The 20,536-nt window shown below is 40.0% G+C and overlaps 2 protein-coding genes across 5 annotated transcripts in view; both read left to right on the forward strand.

Annotated features, from left to right (window-relative positions):
- Positions 1–10,724, forward strand: part of arhgef2 (rho/rac guanine nucleotide exchange factor (GEF) 2) — a 61,864-nt gene extending 51,140 nt beyond the window's left edge. For 3 of the 4 annotated variants that reach the window (XM_046876248.1, XM_046876250.1, XM_046876251.1), the window contains 19 exons: positions 120–183; positions 1,029–1,161; positions 1,690–1,799; positions 1,966–2,109; positions 2,188–2,438; positions 2,520–2,645; positions 2,736–2,853; positions 4,848–5,099; positions 5,176–5,252; positions 5,366–5,538; positions 5,630–5,697; positions 6,360–6,548; positions 6,646–6,744; positions 6,828–6,883; positions 7,222–7,266; positions 7,374–7,424; positions 7,556–7,909; positions 8,664–8,805; positions 9,537–10,724. In XM_046876248.1, the coding sequence (XP_046732204.1) occupies positions 120–183; positions 1,029–1,161; positions 1,690–1,799; positions 1,966–2,109; positions 2,188–2,438; positions 2,520–2,645; positions 2,736–2,853; positions 4,848–5,099; positions 5,176–5,252; positions 5,366–5,538; positions 5,630–5,697; positions 6,360–6,548; positions 6,646–6,744; positions 6,828–6,883; positions 7,222–7,266; positions 7,374–7,424; positions 7,556–7,909; positions 8,664–8,805; positions 9,537–9,610 (2,526 nt within the window). In that variant the 3' untranslated portion in view covers positions 9,611–10,724. The remainder of the gene's footprint in view (positions 1–119; positions 184–1,028; positions 1,162–1,689; positions 1,800–1,965; positions 2,110–2,187; positions 2,439–2,519; positions 2,646–2,735; positions 2,854–4,847; positions 5,100–5,175; positions 5,253–5,365; positions 5,539–5,629; positions 5,698–6,359; positions 6,549–6,645; positions 6,745–6,827; positions 6,884–7,221; positions 7,267–7,373; positions 7,425–7,555; positions 7,910–8,663; positions 8,806–9,536) is intronic. The other variant, XM_046876249.1, reaches the window with a different exon arrangement.
- Positions 10,725–12,701: 1,977 nt separating this feature from the next.
- On the forward strand, positions 12,702–20,200 carry anxa14 (annexin A14). The gene is made up of 13 exons (XM_046876252.1): positions 12,702–12,948; positions 14,638–14,716; positions 15,308–15,401; positions 15,530–15,624; positions 16,147–16,260; positions 16,939–17,029; positions 17,618–17,697; positions 17,777–17,836; positions 17,951–18,041; positions 18,144–18,239; positions 19,226–19,284; positions 19,373–19,483; positions 19,566–20,200. The coding sequence occupies exons 2-13, from the start codon at positions 14,669–14,671 to the stop codon at positions 19,626–19,628; spliced, it is 1,002 nt and encodes a 333-aa protein (XP_046732208.1). The 5' UTR covers positions 12,702–12,948; positions 14,638–14,668; the 3' UTR covers positions 19,629–20,200.
- Positions 20,201–20,536: the final 336 nt, after the last annotated feature.

Genomic DNA, 20,536 nt, shown 5'->3' on the forward strand with positions numbered 1-20,536 from the left:
TGGGAATAAAAAATCCAAAAAGCACATGCTAATCTTAGAGTCAGGTGTCCACAAACTTTTGCCATGTTCTATCTACGACCTATAAAAAGCTGAAAGTGTATTTTTCGTTTTTTTTGCAGCAGCAGAAGTTGGCGCTGGGGCGGAACAGTTCAGCTCTTCAGAACGTGGCCCTACGCACCAAAAGTAAGTGCCTCCCTTTTATTTCCAAAACAGCTGCCTTCGCGTTCTCATGTTCTTGACCCTCCCTTCTCAGTGCAGAGCTTCAAACACCGTTCTCATCCTGCTAGTAGATCAGAGGAGCCATACTGTCTCCTGCTGGTTGTACAGTTTTTTTGCACGCACAGTGGCTCTGACCAGGGTAGAGATACCAGGCTACGCTGGATAAACAGGATCTGTTTCTACTCGACCCTTATCGTGACGTGCAGTCTCACTTTTTCTTGTTCTTTATCTTCTGAGGGGGAAAAAAACAAACAAACAGATGATGTGGGTATTCCTCGTGATCGCTTCGATCTTATCACACGTGCCATTTGGAGTTCTGAAGAACTGTGTTGTTCATAATTATGTATTGTTTTGATTTTGATCGTATTTAACTCCACGAAACAAGTTGCGGCTTTTACGCGGACTATTAAAACGCATTTCAGACTCCTTCCATAACTTTCTTGATTTCTGGAGATGCCTTCACCATATTAGTACATTGTTCAGTACATACTAGTACATTATTTAGCAGAACAGAGAAATTTACAGTACCGTATTCTGTAAACTTTACAGTGTATATGTAAGAATACGCTGCTACTTTTGCTTGCTACGCAAAACTTTTATTTGTAAAATTTTTCCCGTTTCGCAATCGTCTTTGTAAGATCGAAAAATTGCAGGTCCAGCCATCACAACTCGGGGACCATCCGTACTAGACTGCCGATCTGTTCCTATTGTATTTCTATGTGCACTGATTTTCATTGTCGATTTACGTTCTGACTATTTGCCCTTGATTTGTTTCATTTATTCTTTCTCTCCGTTTTCTGGTCTTTCAGCTCCCATCATTAAGGAGAGGCCGAGTTCAGCTATTTACCCCTCCGACAGCCTGCGCCAGTCTCTCCTCGGTTCTCGGCGAGGACGGTCCACCCTCTCCCTCAGCAAAAGCGTCTCCACCAACAACATCGCAGGGTGAGCGACTGACGGAAAACTAAGCTGGATCTGTTTCGAAATAAAGGATGAAATAAAGATTGTCCTTGGGGTTGCAGGGGGGGTTGTATGAAGTTAGATTGGATCTAGAAATTGGAGGTATAAATTTAGTTTGGATTTAGAAATTTGTGGTATTATATTAGATTGGATCTGCACATTGGGGGTATTCATTTAGAATGGATTTACACATTGGGGTATAAAGTTAGATTAGATTTACACATTGGGGGAATAAAGTTAGATTGGATCTACACATTGGGGGAATAAAGGTAGATTGGATCTGCACATTGGGGATATACATTAAGAATGGATCTACACATTGGGGGAATAAAGTTAGATTGGATCTACACATGGGGGGAATAAAGTTAGATTGGATCTACACATTGGTGGTATAAAGTTAGATTAGATCGTGGGTAAAGCTAGATTAGATCTAGACATTAGTGGGTAAAGTTAGATTGGATTTGGACATTTTGAATGCGTTCTGGTCATGATGTATTGTGTGCTTGTTTGTAGGAATCTGAACGATGACTCTCCTCTGGGACTGAGACGAATCCTCTCTCAGTCAACCGACTCGCTGAACTTCAGGAACAGGGCCATGTCCATGGAGTCTCTAAACGATGACGGTAACATGGAAATTCAATATGACTGACTGTCTGACTGTATTATAACCGAGCTTTTTCATGTTAATGTGAGTTTTCACACGTCTCTGCATTTTCTCTCCTCTCTCTCTCTCTCTCACACACACACACACACACACACACACACACACACACACACACACATATACAGGGGAGGTGTATTACGCCTCGATGCTGGAGGATTTGGAGAGGGAGGGCCGCGACTTCGAAGCGGATTCGTGGAGTTTAGCGGTGGATTCATCCTACCTGCAGACTCACCGCAAAGACGTCATCAAGAGGCAAGACGTCATCTACGGTAAGTCCTTTTTTAATTAGGGAACAAGCACGTCGCTCGCGAGCCGAGAAAAATTACGCCTCTGTTCCGTCAATTCAGAGCTGATCCAGACGGAGCTTCACCACGTGCGCACGCTGCGCATCATGGAGGGCGTGTTTCGGCGCGGCATGCTGGAGGAGGTCCTGCTCGAGCCAGGCGTCGTGCACGCCGTCTTTCCGTGCCTCGACCAGCTGGTGGCGCTGCATTCCCGCTTCGTCAGCCAGCTGCTGAGCCGACGGAACCACAGCCTGGCGTCAGGGAGCAACACCAACTTCACCATCCAGCAGCTCGGAGACGTGCTGGTCGATCAGGTAGGTGCCCTAAAATGATGAGACCGTTCTGGTATACGTATATAAAAGGAAGTGGCTCACCCACGCGACCCTCTTGTCCAGTTTTCAGGCCAGAACGCAGACGAGATGCGCAAGTGCTACGCCGAATTCTGTAGCCGGCACCTCAAAGCCGTGAAGCTCTACAAGGAGCTGCTCGCACGGGACAAGAGGTTCCAAAACTTTATCCGGGTGAGTGACAGGAGATGATCGCAAAATCGGGATTTGGGGTCTGGGCCTATTTTATAAGCGTTTACTGAAGAATTTGCGTTTCCTACGCAGCGAGTGAGTAGAGGATCACTACTCCGCCGACACGGGGTCCAAGAATGCATCCTGCTGGTCACGCAACGCATCACCAAATACCCAGTGCTGATTCAGCGCATACTAGACAACACAAAAGGTGAGGCGCTGATTCCTTCAATATTTGTGATGGTTTGCATACCGCAGTGTGGGTGAATTCTACATTCTTATTGGTCGAAAGCTATAGCAGGAGCTTTCTGAGTAGTTCTAGGGCAGGAGTCCCCAAACCATGGCAAAATTTGGAACGGTTACAAAACAAATATTTTAATTTTAAATATGTTTTACTCATATATCTGTATTTGATAGTAAAGGTTGGCTTTCAAACTAATATTCCCCTGAGTTATTAATAGAGATCAAGACACTGTTAGCTCGCTGGAACTCTCGGCTATCGGCAAAAATCCACACCGATAGTTTTTCCGGCCTCCGGTCCACTGTCATTACGAGAGCGGCCTCTAGAGGTGAATCACCGACAGCATGTGCTGTTTGTTTTCACTTGCAAGACTTTGTGCGCATTTTTAGGATTCAGTACTGTTTTTTACTTTATTAGATTTTTTTATAAATTCCAGTACTATTTTACATGGATTATATTTGTTTTCGTTTTTTATCCAGTATTCATTTTAAAAACTATTGGTTGATTAAACGGTTATCGCCATGTACGATCCAACCCAGCTATCAGTATCAGTCAAACTCCAATTATTAACATATTCTAATGATTTGTTTGGTTCACCCACCAACTATATGCATATACATAAGTAAGTAAATGTTTTGATGTTTTGTTAGTAATATGCTCTTTTTCTTCTTCTTCTTCTTCTTCTTTTGGCTGCTCCCATTAGGGGTCGCCACAGCGGATCATCCGTCTCCATACCACTCTGTCCTCTACATCTGCCTCTTTCAAACCAACTACCTGCATGTCTTCTCTCACCACATCCATAAACCTCCTCTTGACCTTCCTCTTTTTCTCCTTCCTGGTGGCTCCATCCTCAGCATTCTCCTACCGATATACCCCATGTCCCTCCTCTGCACATGTCCAAACCATCTCAATCAGGCCTCTCTCACTTTGTCCCCAAAACGTCCTACATGCGCTGTCTCTTTAATAAACTTGTTTTTAATCCTGTCCATTGTCGTCACTCCCAATGAAATTCTCAGCATATTCAGCTCTGCTACCTCCAGCTCCACCTCCTTTCTTTTACTCAATGCCACTGTCTCTAATCCATAGAACATCGCAGGTCTCACCACAGTCCTATAAACTTTCCCTTTTACTCTCACAGATACTTTTCTATCACAAATCACTACTGCTGTCACTCTTCTCCACCCACTCCACCCTGCCTGTACTCTTTTCTTCACTTCTCTAACACACTCTCCATTACTTGCACTGTTGACCCCAGGTACCTGAACTCCTCCACCTTCTCCACCTCTTCTCCCTGCAACCGCACCACTCCACTGCCCTCCCTCTCATTCACACACATGTACACTGTCTTACTCCTACTGACTTTCATTCCCCTTCTCTCCAGCGCATACCTCCACCTCTCCAGACTCTTCTCAACCTGCTCCCTATTCTCACCACAAATCACAATATCATCCGCAAACATCATAGTCCACGGAGACTCCTGTCTGGCCTCGTCCGTCAACCTGTCCTTCACCACTGCAAACAGGAAAGGGCTCAGAGCCGATCCTTGATGCAGTCCAACCTCCACTTTGAACCAGTCTGTCGTTCCTACTGCACACTTCACTGCTGTAACACTGTCCTCATGTCCTGCACCACCCTCACATATTTCTCCAACACACTTGACTTCCTCATACAATATCACCACTCCTTCCTCAGCACCCTGTCGTACGCTTTCTCTAAATCCACAAACAAAGGTTATATATCGTGTCAGTTCATGACATAATAAACTAATCTTGGATTAGAAGGCATAATATATACATTTAAATAACGCTGGTAGTTACAGACTGACCCGGCCCCCCAAAAAGAAAGAAAATGTAGTGGCCCTTACAGAAAAAGGTTTGACCCCTGTTCTAGGTGGTTGCATATCAGCCGATCTATAACCATTTTATGGATGTAATGTTAATCCGATCTCATTTATGGTTCCACAGGGAGCGAGGAGGAAGCCGAGTCTCTGAGTCAGGCTCTAGTGCTGATCCGTGAGCTCCTGAGCTCTGTTGATCAGCAAGTTCAGGAGCTGGAGCTGACGCAGAAGCTGCAGGAGATCCGGGCTCGCCTGGACCCACGTGCCGAGACCGAAGTAAGGGGTGGAGGAGTATTCCGAGGCGGAGAATTGCTCCGGAGAAGACTCCTCCACGAGGGAACACTGCTGTTAAAACCTGCACAGGGCTCCAGACTCAAAGGTATCGTGTGTGTTTTTAAAACGTCTGATTAAGACCAAGTGTTTAGGTTCCTCAGTAACAATGTTTATTTCCACAGACGTGCAGGTCCTGTTGATGACGGACATCCTGGTGTTCGTGCAGGAAAAGGACCAGAAATATTTTTTCCCCTGTCTGGTGAGTGAGTCCGAGGTCTCCGAAACGATTATACATCGCTTTTTAAAGAGCATGCTATAAAAAAATTAAGACTGTACAGCAAATAAACTTCTTCATTCTTCCTCTGCGTAAAGGACAAGCCGTCGGTTCTGTCGCTCCAGAACCTGATCGTCAGAGATATAGCCAATCAGGAGCGAGGGATGTTCCTCATCAGCGACTCCACCCCTCCTGAGATGTACGAGCTGCACGCCTCTTCCAAGGATGACCGGAACAACTGGATGAAGATCATCCAGCAGGCCGTCAGCAGGTCCGGGTCAAAGATTGTGATTATTTTATAAGGATATGAAGCGAAAAACGTTTCGTACTTATTTATTTTTAATTTTTTTCCTCTTTCGCAGATGTCCCTCTAGAGAAGATTTCCCTCTGATCGAGACGGAGGACAAAGCCCTTCTGCGTCGACTCAGAGGTACGTCCTAAGACGAGTCTCATTCTCAGAACCAGAATAAAATCTCTGTCATTACGAGTGCGGTCTCTAGAGGCGAATTTCTGACGCCATGTGCTGCTTGTTTTTACGCGTCAGACTGTGCGCTGCTATATTTGATTCAATTTATTAAAATATATTAATTATATAATCATATGCATTCATTAATATATTTATAATAATATAATAATATATTAATAATAATTTAGCACATCTTAATGAATCGGGACTTTTTTTTTTTTTTTTTTTTTTTGCAATAAAGTTCAGTACTACTTTTTTTTATTTTTTTTTTTATATAACTATATTTTTTTATAACTATCGGTTGATTAATCGTTTATCGACAAGTAAGGTCCAACCAGGCTATCGGTATCGGTCGACCTCCACTTGACTACATAAACATGAAATGTATAAAGTATTGAAATCTGAATTTTAGTCATTATTTCAGTTCTATATTAATTATTACTTAAACTACTTTAGTAGATTGGAAAGTCAGAATAACAAAGATATTCCAATTCTCTCAAAATCCTTCAGATGATAAATCTAAATCCGTTGATTAAATGCTAAATATAAACAATTTAGCTAATTGGATTTTCTGTCTTTCTTTTTGTCTTTTCTCTTATTTCTCCACCTTTCTTTCTCTCCATCAGCTGATATTCAACAGAAAGACCGGGAAGTCCTCGAACTCCTACAAGAGCGCGTGACCCTGTTTTCTGACCTGGCAGAGGTCACAAGCGGACAAGAGGTCAAGATGCCCACCAGCTCTCGGAACGTTTTCCGAGCGGACACACCGCACGCGCCGCAGGCTGAGAAACTGCTCAACAACGCCATCGCTGAAGGTCTGACGTCATAAAATGCCCTTTAAAACGGCAAATTGTGGAATTTTAGGAATTATGTCTAATTGTATGTTTTTTGTTTTTTTATACGTAAATCTAGTGGACAGATTAAGCGAACTGCTACTGGGCTCGAGCATCGGGCTTCCTCGGTCCTGCAGTTCCAGCAGTGACCAGAACCACACGAAGGCGCCCATGAGCAGTACGTCTTCACCTTTTACATCAGGAATAATCTTTATATTAAAAAAATAGGTAATTAATAATTTTTTTGCTCTTTAAATATAGACGGAGAGACGATTTCGGTGAACGGAAGCCATGATGGGAACAGTCCCTTACAAAAAGTAAGATACCGATCCTTGACTTATACTAATGAGAGCAAAAGTTTGCACACCCCTAGGACAAAAAAATAGCTTTACCAGCATGAGTTAATTTTCCTATTTCCAGTTTCCTATTCTGTATATCCAGAGGTCCCCTGAGGGTATCACGTGATTATGGTGGAGGTTATTTCAAGGTTGTTAGTGTTATGAATTAATCAGTTTTCCTCAGAAATGATTTTACACTGGATTCTGTCCCTGGATTATGAAATGTTCAGAACCCCTGATTTAGACCAACATGTTATAGGATCAACCTGCAGATCTTTGTTGTTATGAAGCGATTCTGAACAATTCTTTTCTTTCAGCAGGATAGAAACGGTAACCAGCTGCAGGACAGAACTCCCAATGAGGTACAAATTTGTTCCCTATAATCATTTTTTTTTTAAATTGTGAAATATATGCTGACATTTTCCAAATTTACGTTTTTTTGTTTGTTTGGTTTTTTTTTTATTTTTAGGAAGTTTGCCAAAGACTTGTAAACCTCAGCACGCATCTCCACGCACTACAGGTCAGTCTGCGAGAAAGTTGAATTCTCCAAATCATTCATATATTTTTTTTATATTTCGTTTTTGTTTTTTGTTTTTTTCCATTTGCAAAATTATTTTCAAAGCCGTCTTAAACATCTAATCTTCCCTCCAGGCAGCGGTGATCGGACAGGACTCCATCCTGGAGCTGTGCATGCGGGACGGTTCCACCTCTACCTCCTGCTCCACTCCGTCCACCTCGACCCCCAGCCCGCTCGGCTCCGCCCCTCTGCGCCTGAGCCGCTCTCTGTCACGTGACGCCCTGATGGAAGGCGTGTTGCCCGGGGCGGGTGCGGATCAGGCCCTGCTGCAGAGACACTACGCTCTGCTGCATGATGAAGTGTGTCGTCTGCGCCCGTTGGAGGCCCGGCTGAGGGAGAGCGAGCGGGCGAGGACGCAGGCAGAGGAACAGCTGAGGGAGCTGCAGGGCACACACAGACGAGACAGCACAGATACAACAAGCTCACAGGTGAGAGCTTAGTGATGGTGTTTGCCTTCCAATAGCCACAGACATGAAGATGTGAACAGCAGTGGAGTGAAACAGTGTTAAGGTGGAATGGCAAACTTTAAAGGTGGAATGGTAAGTAATTAAGGTTGAATGGTGAGGTATTAAGATGGAATGGTGAGTTCTTAAGGTGTGATAGTAAGCTATTAGTGAATTATTATGGTGGATGGTAAGTTATTAGGGAGTTATTAAGGTGGAATGTTTATTAGGGAGTTATTAAGGTGGAATGGTGAGTTATTAAGGCGTTATTAAGGAGGAATGGTGTTATTAGGGAGTTATTAAGGTGGAATGGTGAGTTATTAAGGTGTGCGTTATTAAGGTGGAATGGTTATTAGGAGTAATTAAGGTGGAATAGTGAGTTATTAAGGTGGAATGGTTATTAGGGAGTTATTAAGGTGGAATAGTGAGTTATTAAGGTGTGAGTTATTAAGGTGGAATGGTTATTAGGGAGTTATTAAGGTTGAATGGTGAATTGTTAGGTGAAATAATAATGTAAAATTTTTAAAAAGCTATTAATGTGAAATTGTGGTCTATAGAATTGTAATAGTGAGTTAGAGATTGCTCTGTGTGTGTGTGAGTGTGTGTGTGTGTGTGTGTGTGTGTGTGTGTGTTTGCTGCTCTTTGCATGCTCTCCTTCTTGTTTGGGTGCTGCAGTCTAACGTTTCTGTTCATCCCGACTTGTGTGCCTTCAACATCCTTTCTTTTTCCCATCCCTCAGCGGAGAGGAAGTGACGCCCCCCTCGCCCCACTGGCGTGCCAGGAAGCTGACCAGTTAGATGGCGTTCAGGAGGGAAGCGAGGAAGACGATTCCGAGGAGGAGGAAGAAGTTCGGATTTCCCCGCGATCAGACAGTCCCAGAGGTGAGAATCACTAAAGACGTCCCTCTAAACACATGAAATAATGTTGTTCTTGTTTGAGCAACTCTGGAGAAGAGCGAAAAATCACCAGTCCGGCTTCATTGCCTGAGACTCGCCATTGTTAGTAATCGAACGAAGAGATGATTAGCGCTGTAGTGTTTGCATGAAAAAGAAGCTTAGAACATGTTGAACGATAGAGCTGGATCAAGCAAGAAAGTAAAGCGCCGCTGCATCAGTCCAGGTTCTAACATCTAAAGTCTAACATTTAAAAAATCGATTTTATTGAAATTTTCATTTGATCTCATTTTCAACGTATTTTTGTGTGTTTTTGATGTCGTAGGTCTTAAATTTTATTCTTAATGTCACAGAAACCTCCAGAAAACCTGTCAGTCTCTCATTCGTACAAATTACGTACGAATTCTAGGAATTATTCGGCAACATGTTTGGAGTGAAAATACGTTCCTTTCAATTTTATGTTGTTTTCCGTTTCACCTGCAGGTTGTTTTATACGGTGTGTAGGTGTGTGTAAACAAACCATCCCATATCTATCATTCTCTCTCTCTCTCTTTCTGTTTACACTGTGGGTGGGTCCTGCTATTCTTGGTCAATATTTAACCCTCTCTTCCATAACACACACACACTCACACAACTCTTTGAAGACCAACAACACACTTGGTAACATCACCACTACAAACAAAGACCCGCCCATTAACTTTGATCACTTCTGGTTTCAGATCTACAGGACATTCCAGAGGAAAGCGAATGCATAACCGAAGCTCCAGACGGCGACTCTTCCGGACACAGTTAACCCCGGTTCCGGTCCGAAATTATTTTCCACATATACAAAAAAAAAAAAAGAAAAGATAGAAACGCTACACAACGCCTCCGCTCTCCTGCGAGGCAGCAGAAAGACGACATTTTGAAGTGGAGCAGAGAAACAAAGATTCTACGCACCATGTTTTTTTTTTGTTTTTTTTTGCCTTTATATTCATGGACTCGAGCGAGCGTTTGTCTTAATAATTTATCTCAGAATAACCTCTTTATCATCGACTGTAGCCTTCGACTGCCTGCCTTTTTTTGGAGGGGGCCAAGCAACGAGTGCGCTCTCGTTTATTACACTTTTATACTATTTAGTGGAAATGACTGAACTTGAAAAATAGGCTGAAAGTTTGGGAAAAAAAAAAAGTATAAGATGGATGTAATCATGATGAAATCATGTCATCATTTATACACCAGAAGAGCGATGGGGTTTTGTCTAAACATGGTCATCGTAGAATAATTTATAGAAGTCGTAATAAAGAAACGTGACGGCGAAATTTTTATACTTTTATATGAAAAAAAAAGGGTTCCGTGGAAATTGTTACGCACGTGAGTTCGGCGGAACGTGCAGTGACCGATAATCGGGGAAAATTGTAACGATCGAAAAAGACCAAAGTTTTTCGGCAGGTTGGATGAAATGGAAATCGCCAAACTATACACTATTCTATAGATTAGATAACAGTGATCATGTTTAGTACATTTTGGTAATGCATGTAGAACATCGGTTATACTTATTACACACACACACACACACAAACACACACCCCTACAATGCACAATAGTGGTTTGATCCATCAGCTCATTAGCATCTTCTAACCGCGCCATCTCACGTTGTTGTTAGACAGAATTAGCTGAAACTCATGGCTGGTCAATGAAGGGTTTTTTGTGTATATTATGTACCTGTATAAATATTTCGGAAAAGTTTTTGAGTGAAAAAAAAAGAAAAGAAAAAAGGATTTCAGAAAGAATGAATCTTGTATCTTAGTGTAAACCTTGTAACTTTTTTAAGACTTTCTTGTTGTAATTTTATTGTTTTTATTACTTGAACTAAACTGCTTGTTTGCATTGTGATGTTGAAATATACAGTAGGAAGTACAAAGCTATTTGTCTGTTTTCTTTGTGTGTGTGTGTGTGTGTATGTGTCTTTTAAAGTTTCTATGGTTTTCGGATTTAAAGGGGGCATACGCACAGTTTCGCCCATGTTCATTTTGAGGACCTATAGAGTAGTATTGCATGTTTCACAGCTCCGAAAAGTCTTTATTTTGATCAGATTTATAAAAGAAAGATGCAGCGTTAAGCTTCTGGTGGAACGAAAGACTCATCTGCAAGCCGTCTGCGATGTCGTCTGCATGCCGTGACGTTGCTATCAATAAAACGAACAAAAACTTTATAGTTTTGCATTAACTACAGCTAACAATCAGATCCGGCCGTACGTATCTGATCTGGAATCGGATCCCGAGCAGCAGCGATACCGACTACAGCAGGACATGTCTATATGGTAAGTACTGAACAAGGTTCTCCTTCCCTCACATCAAAAAACACACTTCTCTGGAGACTTTAGTCTTGAGCGAGTCCTGTGCAGCCAAATGAAGCACGGTGGTGGGTGCCTTCTCACTCTGATTGCTGTTCACGCGTTCTTACGAGGGAAAAACCCATACAAAGAATTCCTCCCTTTATGACACCATGAATTGATACACAATAGATCATGGAATAAGAGCATTGTATAAGTACTGTTAAAACAGGAAGTTCACTTTGACCCGAAGAGTTTCAGAACTCGGGTGGTGGCTCCCTCTGTGGGGGCAGAGGGGGAACTACTACAGGGGCTGTGGAAATAATATTCTATAGGGCGTGCTCATTGTCACCATGTGACATCACTACATTATCCAGCCATCAATTCTCCCCACTGTGCTGAATGTTTTGACAGATCACGTGTCCAGGTTGCTGGAGTTTGAGCATGTGACATCATGGGAAGTCTCCAGGAAGTCTTCACATTGTGCTCAATGTTTTAACAGGCACACGTCCATGTTCCTGCAACAGTTCATATGTAAAAATAAAGATATGAAAAAAAAAGTAATTAAGAAGGTTCAATAAAAATAAAACGAATCATGAAAATCATGTGTGGGAAAAAGTATGTGGTCGATAATCACAACAATCCATGAATCGTGAAAAATTGAATTGTGTCCGGAAAAAGAATTGTGAAAATAATCACAAATGGGGAGAAAACAAATGAACGCATGTCGCTGTATGTTGTGTATTTTTCCTTCTCCTCCATCTCACAGCCCACTTGTGGAGCATAAGCACTGAGGACATTTATCATCACCCCCTCAACTTTCAGCTTCACGTTCATCAGAAACTCTCTTTACCTCCACTACACTCTTACAGTACTCTTCCTTCAGAATCACCCCTACACCATTTCTCTTTCCATCTACTCCATGATAGAACAGTTTAAACCCCTCCGATGTTCCTGGTTTTACTTTCTTCCCACTTGGTCTCCTGAACACTCAACACATCTACCTTTCTCCTCTCCATCATATCAGCTATCTCTCTCCCTTTACCAGTCAGAGTACATTTTTCCCACCCAAACCTCCACTCTCCTCCACTTCTCCTTTCCCTGCTGTCTCCGTAGACGTCTTTCTCCTCTCCTTCTCCTCCTTTAGCCAATAGTAGCCCAATTCCCACCGGTACCCTGTTGGCTAACGATACCTGTGGCGGTCGTTGGTAACCAGACCCTCGACCAATATGGTATAAAATTGTAGTTCGTGATCCGCATATTTGATTTTGCACATGTTCTATGCTGGATGTCCTTCCTTATGCAACCCTTCCCATTTATCCGGGGTTGGGACCGGCACTTAGATTGCACTGGCTTGAGCAACCCTAATGGCTGGTTTGTGTGAGATCAGGACACTAAAATGTCCAAAAAAGAAAGAAAAACACCACCAGGCCTGTAGGGGTGGACTAAATTCCTTTAGGAGTGGGTGGGAGTGGGATTAAACAAACTCCTCTTCATTCTGTACGTCTACATGACACCGATCCTTTTTTTTTACTGTCCATTCCAAACACAATTGTGTCTGGGTGGGTCTTTTGTGAGACAAAAAAAAGCACAATGACTATGTCTATTCTGTATGACTTGGCCCGCGGCCAACCGTTTGGCCAATAGACGAAGACGAGAGAAAATATTTGACAACAGTAGAGTGTACATCACGCCCTTATCAGCAAACGGAAGAGGAGTGCTTGGAGTGAAGTCCAACAGACACACAGACACACAGATGCACACACACACACACTCACACACCCCTGAGGATAAAATCTCCACCGTCATATTCTTCGGTAAGTAACCTGCTGGGTTTATTTCTATTCATCATTTTATTTTATTTATTTTTTGGGGGACAGGCATGCTAAAGAGGATGATTGATGATTGATAGAGTGATAGAGTGATAGAGTGATAGATAGATAGATCGATAGATCGATAGATAGATAGATAGATAGATAGATAGATAGATAGATAGATAGATAGATAGATAGATAGATAGATAGATAGATAGATAGATAGATCTTTTTGTTGATATCAAAACTGTGGGGAAAGTTTTTTTTCCTTTTAATTACATTCCTAATTTTTTCTGGACTCCTAGAACGAGGGATACAAAAAAAAAATGGATATAATCAAACACGCCCCTGTCATCTAGTTACTATTTACCCGGTGGAAGCCGAATATGCTGGGAAGCTCAGACTTTCTGAATATTCTTATTAACATGTGTTTATAATAAACACATGGTAGAGAGTAATAATAATTCAAAGTGTGGGTTTCTGGGAAACATAGTTTGTAATCCATGTTTACGTCTGACATTCCTAGTATATAGCAGTTCATCTGAGAAATGATTTGTTTATCCAGTCATATGGAAACTGCACACTGCATAACATCATGCAGATTCATTTTATTTAGATTTCCATAAGCAGAAAATTCTCTCAGAATCCTGAAAAAAACATCCAGATATGTCTTTTATCAGATTCATAGCCACTCTATACAACCGTGGTGAACTAAAAAGCATCTCGTAGTTAAGTTTAATGTTGTGAAATATCTATAAAACGGGTTCTATACTCCAAGCAATTCCATTTTCTCATTACAAGTCTTGTTCCTTATTAAATAATAAGTGCTGAGGTATAAAGCAAACCAATAACGCAAAAGAAATCCTAACTTGTGAGGAAAATCAAATTTTTTCAACAATATTGTGATTACTGTTAGTACCAGGTTCACCTTCTTGACACCTTACAGGAAAATCCACAGTAACCTGACTGAAACCTGATTATATAAATACACACCTTAATAAGTAATGATTTTAAAAATACATTTGCAAAAAGACATTGCAATGAAAAACAATTTTAAAAAACTATTCACATGTACAAGTCATTTGGAAAAAAATTCACATGACAAAAAAATTGATAAAAAAAATAATAAATCTAGTTGATTGATGAAAAATCAAGTGAGAAATTTGCATAAAAATGGTATCAAGGTTGGATAAATATAAACTAATCATGAAAACTGAATCATGGGAAGTGAGAAAAGAATAAAGCATTCCTTAAAAATAATAAAAACCAAATAAATTCTGCAAACAAATAATGCAAAAAAAAAATTTTGTGAGGAAAATCATTCACTATTGATGTCGCTGTAGCTGTAGCTGTGTGGAACAGGTCTTCACACACCTAGTCTTTCATAACCTATAAAATAACTAAGAATTTTTTTAAAAGGCAAAAAAAAAAGTTATCTCTCCCAGTTACAACATAAATTTGCATTTCTTTTCCCATTATGTTTATGTGCAAGTTGTTTTACTTGTACCGCTGGTAGCTAGCGTAGCTTACTCTTCAGCTATATTAGCCCTGTAGTCTAAAGCACAGGTTGAAACACAATGAAACACAATTTGGATGCATTTGGAGTAAAGACAACCTTGTTTATATGCCATTATTGTTTAAAAGATTTCTTTGAAAATTGCTAACTGGAATTCTTTTCTTTGTTTATGCTAGCAAACAGCACGACTCGGCTACTTCCTCAGACATGGAACATGAACCGATTACCATTGAGTACTTTCCAAACAAACAGTCTGTATGTACCCTGTTTTCCTGCTATTTGTTTATTAATGTAAATACTTATCCATTTTTTAAATCATAAGTTTTGTCATTTGACACTTATTCATACACTCAAAAGAGATAAAAGTTTGTGAACATCTGACCATAGTATTCATATGTGCTTTTTAAGCATCATATTCCACATTCTGTTCCTCATTAACCTAATTGAGATTTGTGCTTATTCAGCCAGAAAGGTGTTAGTAATTTCAGATACTGATGCAGGTGATGTGAGGAGGGCTAAGGTGCAGTCAGCTTTCCAATTCATCCCAAAGATGCCAGGAATCTAGAGCAGGCCACTAAAGATCTCCTGTTCCAAGCTATCTAGAGCATATCTTTAAGTAGCTAGCTTTGTGCACAGGGCCACTGTAATGCTCGAACAGGTTTTGGTCTCCTAGTTCAAGTAAAGGAACAATTTTAATCCAAAGACACCAATTGTGTGCCTCCAAGTTTGTAGTAACATTTTGAGAACCACATATGGCTGGAAAAGTCAGGTGTCCCAATACATTTGTCCACACAGTGTAGTTTTGTGTTCGTTCATTCATTTATTCCCACATCTCTTTTGTTTCAGATGTGGTGGGGAACTCTTGGGACCGTACGCCCGTTCCTGCCGTTCGATCCGGTCATGGATGCACGTCAGATCTGCACGGCTCTGGATCAGAAAAGTACAATTATGCTAATTCAGCTAATCATTCAGCTAATGAATATTTAGATTGTATTAATGTAGTGCTAATTATTATTTTCCAGATAAGCTGTCAGCTTGATGCGTGTTTTTGTGTGTGTTGTGTGATAGATGCTGATGTCATGACCCTGGTAAAGATCCTAACCAACAGGACCAACGCCCAAAGACAGGGCATCGCTTCGGCCTACAAAAACCAAACTCAGAAGGTAGTACGGCTTTACCTCTGAACTTTCAAACATTCCAATCTGATTGGTCAGACGGGTTTCTTGCTAGCATTACAACCTGCGAGAAGAAGTTGTTGATCAGTAAACATTGCTTGTTTGTGATAATCATGGAACATTAAAAGCTATAAAGTATATAAACTATATGTGAATAAAAATACTGATATAATTAAACACAAATGTTTAATTTACTACAGAGTTAACTTTTTATTTCCTTTTTTTTGTCTGGGGGGTGGAGCTAATATCTGAGCTTGTTATCTACAATGCATGCTAATGAATTACACATTATATTTTTTAATTTATTGATTATTTATTATTACAGATCTTGAATTATGTAAACATTATAGGTCTCATATTTAATATCAGAGGTCCAAGCATGATTTTTTTTTCATAAGTGTTAATGCACTGATATCCCTCTCTTCATAGTCTTTTAATCTTTTATTTATCAAGACATAAGGATTTGTGTTATTATCATTTTGTTTACTTGTGTGTGTTTGTTCTCGTTAGGATCTCAGTCCAGTTTTGAAGAAAGGCCTGTCGGGAGCCGTGCAGGAGCTCCTGCTGGCTCTGATGATGACTCCGGCTTGCTTTGATGCCCATCGCCTTCGACAGTCCATGGAGGTGAGCTTTCAGACATCATGTAAGGAGTAAAACACTCAGGGATGTGCTTTTATAAGAAATGAATCAATGATGCAGCAGCGTATCGCTGGTTGGTCAACTACCAAGCCGTTTTTTTCAGATGATTTTTCAATAATTTTGCATCCCTAAGGTTCTTTTTTCTTTTATACCAAAGCAATTTGCTGATAATTACAAATATTAATCGATACAAATTACCACTGTTATATTTATCTTTATTTATTCAATCAATTATATTTATTCAACCGGTCCAGGGCCGAGTTTTCTTTTAAAGTCATACAAAAAAAACACGTTTTTTGTCCGATTTTAGCACAATGATTTATTTCTCCATTAACATTAATTAAAATTTTAAAAAAATGTGGTCCTGTTTGGCATCTGCTGAAAAACGGAAATAGAAAATAAAACCCCAAAATATTTATGTAACTTATTAGTGATTTGTTTGTTTATTTGTATTTGTTAATTTCTATTTATTTTGCTGTATTTGTGTATGTGTATAATAGGTATGTAGATATATATGTGTGTGCCTATGTATATGTATGTGTATACGCATACTTGAATCTTGAGTTGGTGTGGTGGATGAAGGTGCTTGATGGTGCACGTTGGGTTTGCTTTGTTAGAATCTTACATTAGTAGAGATTGGTTTAAAATAAAACATCCTTGCAGGGTCTCGGGACGGACGAGGAAGCGCTTCTGGAGGTTTTGTGCACCAGATCATCCGACCAACTCCGAAATATCACTATAGCGTACCGTGAAGGTGGGGAACAGTGACGGAGTCCAGAAATAACGTAGTAAATAAAAAACAAAGCACTTGCATGGATGTCCTGGTAGATTCATATAACCAGTGAGTGAACGGTGTGATGAAGAAGAGTTATGGTTCCAACTATGTAGCTGAACATGCTGAATTGTTGGATAACAGTGGCAAAATGTTTAATTTTTTATATTTATTTTTAATTTATTTGTATGTTTTATTAAAGTCTTTACTTGACATGGCATTGCATGTCAATTAAAGATTTTCCAGGAGCAGAAAACCTACTGATTGTTACAAAAGCCGTACACGAGATTCTAGAAATGTTAAATAACCAATCAACAATTAGGCAAATTTACTTTTACTATAAATAATGATCGATTTTTTTTTATTATTAAACTTTGATTAAAGTGTTCGCCATTCGAGTCAAATATACAACCAGCATGTATTCGAGTTTCGAATATTAACTTTCTTGCAGTCCGCGTTATTGTCCAATCTACTGTTATAAAAACTTAATCAACACCTTCTGGCCAATCAGAATAGAGATTTTAATATTGTAGTATTGCAGAACTTTCTGGCATTCCTTCTGGCCCACAGAGTACGGCCGTTATTTGGAGAACGATCTGATCAGTGAGACGAGTAAAGACTTTACCAAACTGGTGCTGGCAATACTGAAGGTAACAAAGAGTTCAAGATTAAAGCTCATTTGAAGGAATGCTGGAACGGAATGATGGGATTTGTCTGTCGTGTCAACAGAAGGAGGAGATGAACATGCTCGGCAAGATTGATTATAAGCTCATTGATCAAGACGTCATGGTAAGTCTTTATCTTTGTTTCGCTATATCTTATATTGTTTACAAGAACTTCCTGGTCAGCTTTTTTTTTAATGGAAGAGTTGTGAACAATGGAAGCTCTGAACAATGTGTTTAGGGACTTTCAGACGCTGTCGCTGGAAAGAAATCTAACCCTGAGACCTGGATTCAGGTGCTCACGTCACGCAATTCTGACCATCTCAACAGAGGTACGACCTCATCCTCATCCTCATCCTCATCCTCATCCACATCCACATCTTCATCCTCAAGCACTAAACTGCATTCAGTCTGACTTAGCTGTCTTCCACTAGTGCTTTCTAAGCTCGAGGTTCAGAAAGGTGAGGCGGTGGATAAAACCATCCAGAAAAACTTCTCAGGAGACTTGCGGTTGGGTCTGCAGATTTTGGGTGAGAAAACAAATTTTCACTTATTTATGTGTTTCAAAATGTAGCGAATATATACGCATATGCGAGTGTCATAGACTAGACAGAAACTAATAGAGAAAATAATGAGAAAATGGACTAAAAGCATAAGATTCATGTATGACATACACAGTAATAACAGGACATGAATACAGTACAGCAGGAAGACGGGGTGTGGGGGGAAAACAGTCTGGGTGCATAGAAACATTAAAAGCATTCACATATTAGAAACATTAGAACAGGGGTCACCAACATGGTGCCCACAGGCACCAGGTCTCCCGCAAGGACCACGCGTCCCGCAAGGACCACAAGGACCAGGAGTCGCCCGCGGGCCTTTTCTAAAAAAATAGCTCACCATAGCGCCACTTACCAGTGAGCTGCATCAAATTTTTTGTTGCTATTTTTTTTTAAATCACAGTTGCATTAGTGTGAAATTGAAAATTACAATATTAAAAAAAAACTTTGACAAATGTTCCATATTAGATTAGAGCTAGCTGGTCTCCACCTTGATTTTTGTATGTTACGTAATTGATTATCTGTCCAATCACGATGCAACGTAATGATTTGTTAAAAATTGTTAGTGGCTAGTGAAAATGTTATAGAAGTGATCATTTGAAAATGTAAATACTTGCAGAGATTTGCATACTGTTTTGCATACTGATACAGTATTTATCTGTTTCCTACTTTGCTAAATCATTGTTGATAATTATTGTGAGAAATCATTAACATGATCAGTGTCTTCACATAGATGAATATCATTCATTATTAATAATAACATATAATTAAAGGTAAATTGAGCTAATTTGTTATTTCAGAAGTGTGTATCAAACTGGTAGCCCTTTACATTCATCGGTACCCAAGAAGTAGCTCTTAGTTTTAAAATGGTTGGTGACCCCTGCTTTAGAACAAGGCATGTGACAACACTGTCAATGTTAGAATGTGTGTACAATTCAACTCGTTTGTCTGTGCAGTTCAAACGATCCAAAACACACCGCTTTTCTTGGCCCAGCGCTTACACACCTGCATGAAGGTAAGGCGGCTGATTATCTACACTTGTTAAGATTTTAGCAGTTATAGACGGACTATAGTGTGTGTTTTTGTGTGTGTGTGTGTGTCAGAAAAATGCTGTGGTGCGTGGAATCATGGTGGCTCGGAGCGAAGAGGACCTCCTGAGGGTCAGGGTCGAGTTCCGCAAGCTGACCAATCAGTCCCTTTATTCCACTTTACAGGTCCGATCCCACACCTCACACACCGCTAGATCTGTACTATACACTGCATTATAATGGTGCAATTCTGTCTTCTAATTTATAGAAAGAATTCAAAGGCGATCTTCAGATGGCTCTTCTAGCTTTGTGTCGATCTGAGGATGGGTAGAGGAACGAGGCACGGAAGTAACGCCTGGATTCCGAGTTCGGTTTTCAATGCCTAAAGACACATTTTTAAAGACTTGGATCAAAGCATAATAATGAGAAATATCAAAGCATTTATATCAAAGCATATCAAATATCAAAGCATAATAATGAGAAAACAGGAAATGACTCGCTTCATGGATGCTCTGAGACTTTAACGTGTAACTATTTATAGATAAAAACTATGCTGTATTGAATAATATTTTTAAATAAATAATAAAAATGGAATTGATGGTCAACTGCTATGGTACAGAATGAAATAAAACACTTTGGAATGTACTGTTAAAGGAAAATTATGATATCAGCATTGGGGTGGGATCAGTATTTCTACTCTATGTGATTGATTATTTCCCTATAAAAGCATGCCTTCAAGTGATGTATTTCTTATATATTATCTCAGTTTGTGATGCTGTTTGTCTTTTAAGGGTAATAAAAACTGCTTATAATTATGTTCTTTATGTTCTGAGTAAAAAAATTTACAATATTTATATATTAATCTTTCTGATTAAAATGTTTGGTATTGTAAGTGCTTTTAAAGATGCTGTCAGCTTTTTATTTCCTACTAATACATAAATACATAGAGTTGAATTCATTTGGATGTTTATCACGAAATTTACGGTATATACCGTAAATCTATATGTCTCATCTGGGGTTTTTTTTTGTTGGAAACTGGAGATTTTGGAGAGTTAATACGAGATTTGAGAACATGTTACATCTGAGCCATCGTACAAAGGAAGCTACAAGGTTAGAAATATAGAAATAGAATCCCACGTTGAGTCCGTATTCAGGAGGATGACCCGAACCCTAACCCTAACCCTGTCTGCATCTCTTTCCTGTCTTCTGATTCAGCATTTTCTTTTTTGGCTCACATTG

This window comes from Silurus meridionalis, chromosome 20 (assembly GCF_014805685.1).
Source record: "Silurus meridionalis isolate SWU-2019-XX chromosome 20, ASM1480568v1, whole genome shotgun sequence".
Lineage (NCBI taxonomy): Eukaryota > Metazoa > Chordata > Actinopteri > Siluriformes > Siluridae > Silurus > Silurus meridionalis.